The 5263-nt window shown below is 32.9% G+C and overlaps 1 protein-coding gene across 1 annotated transcript; it reads right to left on the bottom strand.

The window, feature by feature from the left end:
• Positions 1–478: 478 nt before the first annotated feature.
• Positions 479–3894, bottom strand: LOC104899812 (protein indeterminate-domain 7). The gene is made up of 3 exons (XM_010687082.4): positions 2935–3894; positions 2413–2809; positions 479–1995 (listed from the first exon to the last, which is right to left on the bottom strand). The coding sequence occupies exons 1-3, from the start codon at positions 3179–3181 to the stop codon at positions 693–695; spliced, it is 1947 nt and encodes a 648-aa protein (XP_010685384.2). The 5' UTR covers positions 3182–3894; the 3' UTR covers positions 479–692.
• Positions 3895–5263: the final 1369 nt, after the last annotated feature.

Below are 5263 nucleotides of genomic sequence, written 5' to 3'. Positions count from 1 at the left end.
TATCCAATATCAGTTTTTCTTGGTTATTTTGTAATTAGTTCTTTAATTCAGTTCAGAAAACTAATAAATTATGAGTAGCTATATATTCACAAGTAAATTAGGAAAGGGAAGATACTACATGTAGGGCTCCTCAAATTTATATAATTATCATCATTATAAAAAGTATTTACTATATAGAATCATATGTAATGAACTTAAAAATGTACTACCAAGGGTTACAAATAGCAGTAAAGTGTGAATATTACTCTAAACATATATGTAGGCCTCTCCTCCATATTTATTTAATCATCATTATAAAAAGTGTTTATTATATAAAATCATACTATTATGTAATGACCTAGAAAGTGAATTGTGAATATTACTCTAAAATATATATGTAGGGCTCTCCTCCATATTATTCTAATTATCATTATAAAAATGTTTATTATATAGAATCATATATATGTAATGGAAGTAGAAAATGTACTAATAACAAGGGTTACAAATATAAATATATTCTTATATATATGAACTTTATACTTAAACAAAAGGGGCAAAAAGAGGGCATAGTAATGTAGTAGAGTATTTGATAGTAAGAAATGTATCAAAAGCCCTTTTCCCTTTGGGAAGCTAGTAACAACAAGAGAGAAAAAAAGAGGAGAGAGAAAGGAATTAATAGTAGTAAACTTACTAGCTAGCTTGGTTTTAGCTAATTAAGCTTGCCATGATTTATGGGTATCTTGTTGATGATCATGATGATGATGATGAGGAGTGTTTGTGGTGATGCAATTACCAAGTCCAGCAATGGTGAGAATGTCACTATGAGAAAGAGGTCTTAATCCTAAAAAATCCCTTGTTAATCCATCATTTCCTCCTCCATTAATAACACTGCCATTGACATTGCCATTGCAATTGCCATTTCCGTCGTCGCCGCCGCCGCCGCCAAGAGTTTGATGAAATGCAGCTAAGGAAGAAGGGTCTTTCTTACCCAACATGCCCATACTACCAATACCAAAAGCATCATGATGATGATCATGTTGATCATAGGTAGAGGAGAGAGAATTGACCATCATGTCATGGAAGAAGGATGATGGTGGTGGGCCTTGGTTTGGGCTTTGGGTTGGGCTTGGGCCTCTAAGTTGTTGATGATGATTGGTGGAAGTATTGGGTGTTGTTGGTGTTGTTGCAGCTTTATTTCCAAAAGATGACAAACCCTGATTTACAAAATGACTACTATTACTAGTTGGCATCATCTCCTGCTGTTGCTGCTCAAGGTCACGTGAGGACAAATTCATTCCAAACAACCCAGCTGTTGTTGTTGTTGCTGTTGTTGTTGTTGTTGTTGTTGCTGTTGTTGTATTTGAATTTGTGTCAGACACGTGACTCTGCTGGTGTTGATGGTGTTGTTGTTGTTGGTGTTGTTGATGTTGTTGGTGGGGTTGCTGAGTTGCAGTGTTGCTCATGGTAGCTCCCATCTGAGCTGCCTTTTGCAGCAATGCAGTAGCTGACATGTGAGCTGATGCTGCTGCTTGTGAATGATAAGGTCCACCACCAATCCCTCCTCCTGATGAAAATGTGGGACCCATATTAGGGTTGCTAGGGTTTGTATTTTGTTGTTGTTGTTGATGGTGTTGCATCAGCTGATCTTGATGATGGAAGATCGATGACGACGACGACGGAGAAGGAAGTTGATGATTATGAGGATCCATTGATGGACAAGATAACCATGGAGGTAGATTCATTATGTTTTGCTGTTGTTGCTGATGTTGCTGGTGTTGCTCTCTCTTTAATGGGTATGCATGAAGTGGATTATCCTGATGTTGCTGATTGTTGAGCAACTGTTGTTGTTGTTGTTGTTGCTGAAGATTGATGAAGTGAGAGGTTGAAGAAGGTCCAACAGCAGCAGCTGCCACAGATGCTATTGGGTTTGATAGAATAGAGTTTGTAGTTATTGCTCTTGCAGTTTCCTCTGCTAATGCATCACAAAATGCTCTGTGTGTTATGAAACTATCTCTCCTGCACAAACCAAACACATCCATCTATCCATCACATGACTTTCACTAAATTATTCACCCAAAAAAAAAAATTATAAAGAAAAAAAGAAAAGAAAAAGCATAACTCTTACACATATGTATATATCTCACATCAAAACAAAAATCATGCATCTTTATCTTTCTTTCTGATCAACTTTTTGCTTCCCCCTCTCTTGTTTTCTGTCTCTTCCCTATTTCTTTGCTTTCTGACTTGTTACCATATTGGTAAAAAAGAATCTCACATAGCTAGCTATACCTATATAGTCTATATATAACATGTATAATTCAATAAAAGAATTTTACTTTTTTAGTTTAACTAATTTAAGCTCATCATAATCTATGAACATTTAATAATTTCATAAAACTGATTTAAAAATGAGATTAGTAAATAAATAAATACCTGGAGAAAAGGGTGCCACAATCACATCTGTATTCCCTAGTGCCACAAACCTTAGAATGAGCTTTCCAATCAGATTGAACAGCATATCTCTTAGAACATTTATCACATTTCCATTTTTTCTCACCATGTTTTCTACAAAAGTGTTTCTTGATTCCTGTTAAATCTCCTAAAGCTCTTGATGGGTCATGGTGCACACAGCTTGGTTCTGGACAAACATACACTTTCTTCCTAACTTCTTTGTTTGTTCTTTGCTTCAACTTCCATGGAAGATTATGTCCTCTTCTATGAAGCTGCAAATTCTGGTCTCTTTGAAAACCTTTGTTGCAGATCTCACACACAAATCTGTTTGTTGCTAGTAATGATTTTGGTGATAAAGCTATCACTTCTGCTTCTGGGTCTAAAAATTTACAAAAACAAAGATATACCCACAAAATATTATCAAAAACCCAGATCAAAGTTGTCAACTTTATTAAAAAAGATTGAATTTTTATTATAAAAAAAAATCAAAGAAATTATAAAAACCTGGGTTTCCTGGTAGGTTTCTTTTCTTCTTAGCAGGTGGTTGTTGTGCTTGTTCTTCAGCTTCAACTTCAGCTTCAGACTGATTAAGCTGATGTGAAAAATACTGATGATGTTGTTGAGGGTAAATAGAATTACTAGGTTCACCTCTATTATTGCTAGAAGAAACACTTGCTTCACCAGAAGCTGCTGCTGAAGTCAAATTTGACATGTTTTCTTCAACAAATACTTGTTGTTGCTGCTTTATCATTATCCTCTATTAAAATTTTCTGTTTTTCTGGATTTTTGCAAACTTATAAATTTTATTAATTAGTTTATTTGGATCTTACTTTTGTCATCTACAACAACAAGTTAAGGGTCTTTTTTTTAAAAAAAAAAAAAAGGTTGGGTTTTCAAGGATCTATATGTAATGATCTAAAAAGACAAAAGAAAACCCAAATCTGGTAAAAAAAAAAAAAAAAGAGGAAGCAGATGAAGAAAGACAGAAACTAAAAAGATGAAAGATTTTAAAGTTTTGAGGTTAAGTATTTTCAGACCCACTTCATATGCTCAATAGCACTAACAGCAGCAATAGCAGCACTAGCAGCCTCTTTGTTGATGGCTTCTTCCTCCTTTGGCTGCAACCCAACAGACAACTTTCACTTTTTTGGAGTGTAGAGAGAGAAAGAGTGGAGTTTTTAGAGAGAGAAATTAAGAGTGTCTGTATATTATTTGAAGAGAGAGAGGGGGAGAAGAGACCTCTAAATAAGGCTAAAATAAGCCTCTCTAGGTGTTACTATATTTCTTCATTTTTATTTTTTTTAAATAAAATTTTATTTTTCATGTGATATTTTTGAAAATTATTACAAAATTCAAGAAATATCCCAACAAAGAAACCCAACCCACATTCTAGTATAGAGAGAGAAAGTTAGAGAGAGAAAGGGTGATGGGTTGAGATGTGGTGGATGGGATATAGAGATTAGAGTGAGTGCCCTTATGTTTTTTCAAAAAAAAAAAAAAAAACTACACCTCAAACTCAAAAGAAAATGGCAAAGAGAAAAATAATAAAAAAAATTAAAAAAAAACACACTATGAAATCTGATGTTACCTCATTTTGTCTTTTCCTTTGTTTGGGGTCCTTGGTATATCTTTCCTCTACCCCATAAACATAAAAAAAGAAAAAAAAAAAGAACTTTTTTTTTTCTTCTACATTAATTTATTTTAATATTAGCTTTTGAAAAAGTTAAAATATAATTATCTAGCAAGTGCTAAAAACTTTTCTTTAATCTAACCATCTTTCCCAACTGTGCTAAAAAGTGAGATGAGAAAGCAAGCATGTAAAAAGGGACAATGATTTGTAAATGAAGAGAGACAGAAAACTGTGAACTGTGAAGTGTCATTCATCTGTATATTCTACCATACTTATTCATATTCATATAATCATATTCATATTCTATAAATTTATCATGGTTGTAGTAGTTGTAGTAAAGTATTACTATAATTTATAAGTAGAAAATCCTCTCTTTACCAAGCTTTCTTCTGTACTTAAAATCTCTTTTTTCTGCATTAACTTTTTTCCATACTTTTTGTGTGTATATTCATTTTCAACCTTTTTTTTTTTTATTTTTTAAGTTTTTTACTGCCACATGCTTTGATTTGTAGTAAAATGTTAAAGTATAGACCACCCATGTACTAATGAATTATGAATTACATACCATTTTTGTCTCTTTTCTTTTTTTTTCTGATTTTTAAATTAGTTTTCAGAGTTAATTATTCAGTATGGTTCTTGTGTTTATAAAGTTTTGGTTAGGCTTGAGTGATATATTGATGATAAGAAAGTGAAATGAGCAATAACAAGGATCATTTTCAAGACATGCATAACGATTAGCAGCAAATCAATGGCCTTATTTTCTTACACTTTGATGTAATAATACTCTTGTCATTTTCAAATAATTAACAATATGATTGTATTTCCCTTGGAATAATATCTTCATGAAAAATCATTTTTTTTTTAATTGAAAATGTTCTCCTTGTAATCAAATTTGAGATGACGTATGAAACTTGAGATGGCTCGATTAAGAGCTAAGTTAAGGCCATGTTCTTTTTGACTTATTTTCAATTCAATTCACTTTTCTCGCAATCCAGTTCAGTTTGGTTCAGTTTCTCACAGTTTAGTCTAGTTTTTCCCAATCCTAAAAAACGGGTGTTATTGTAGCAAATTATATTAAATACTGCGCAACTTTTAGGGCCTGTTCTCCCCAGCTTATTTTCAGTTCAGTTCAGTTCAATTCAGTTCAGATCAGTTCAGTTCAGATCAGTTCAATTCAGTTCGGTTCAGCTCTTGACAATACTT

This window comes from Beta vulgaris, chromosome 7 (genome assembly GCF_026745355.1).
Source record: "Beta vulgaris subsp. vulgaris cultivar EL10 chromosome 7, EL10.2, whole genome shotgun sequence".
NCBI classification, from domain to species: domain Eukaryota; kingdom Viridiplantae; phylum Streptophyta; class Magnoliopsida; order Caryophyllales; family Amaranthaceae; genus Beta; species Beta vulgaris.
Note: the sequence above shows the minus strand (reverse complement) of the source record. Positions and strands in the feature narration are given on the sequence as shown.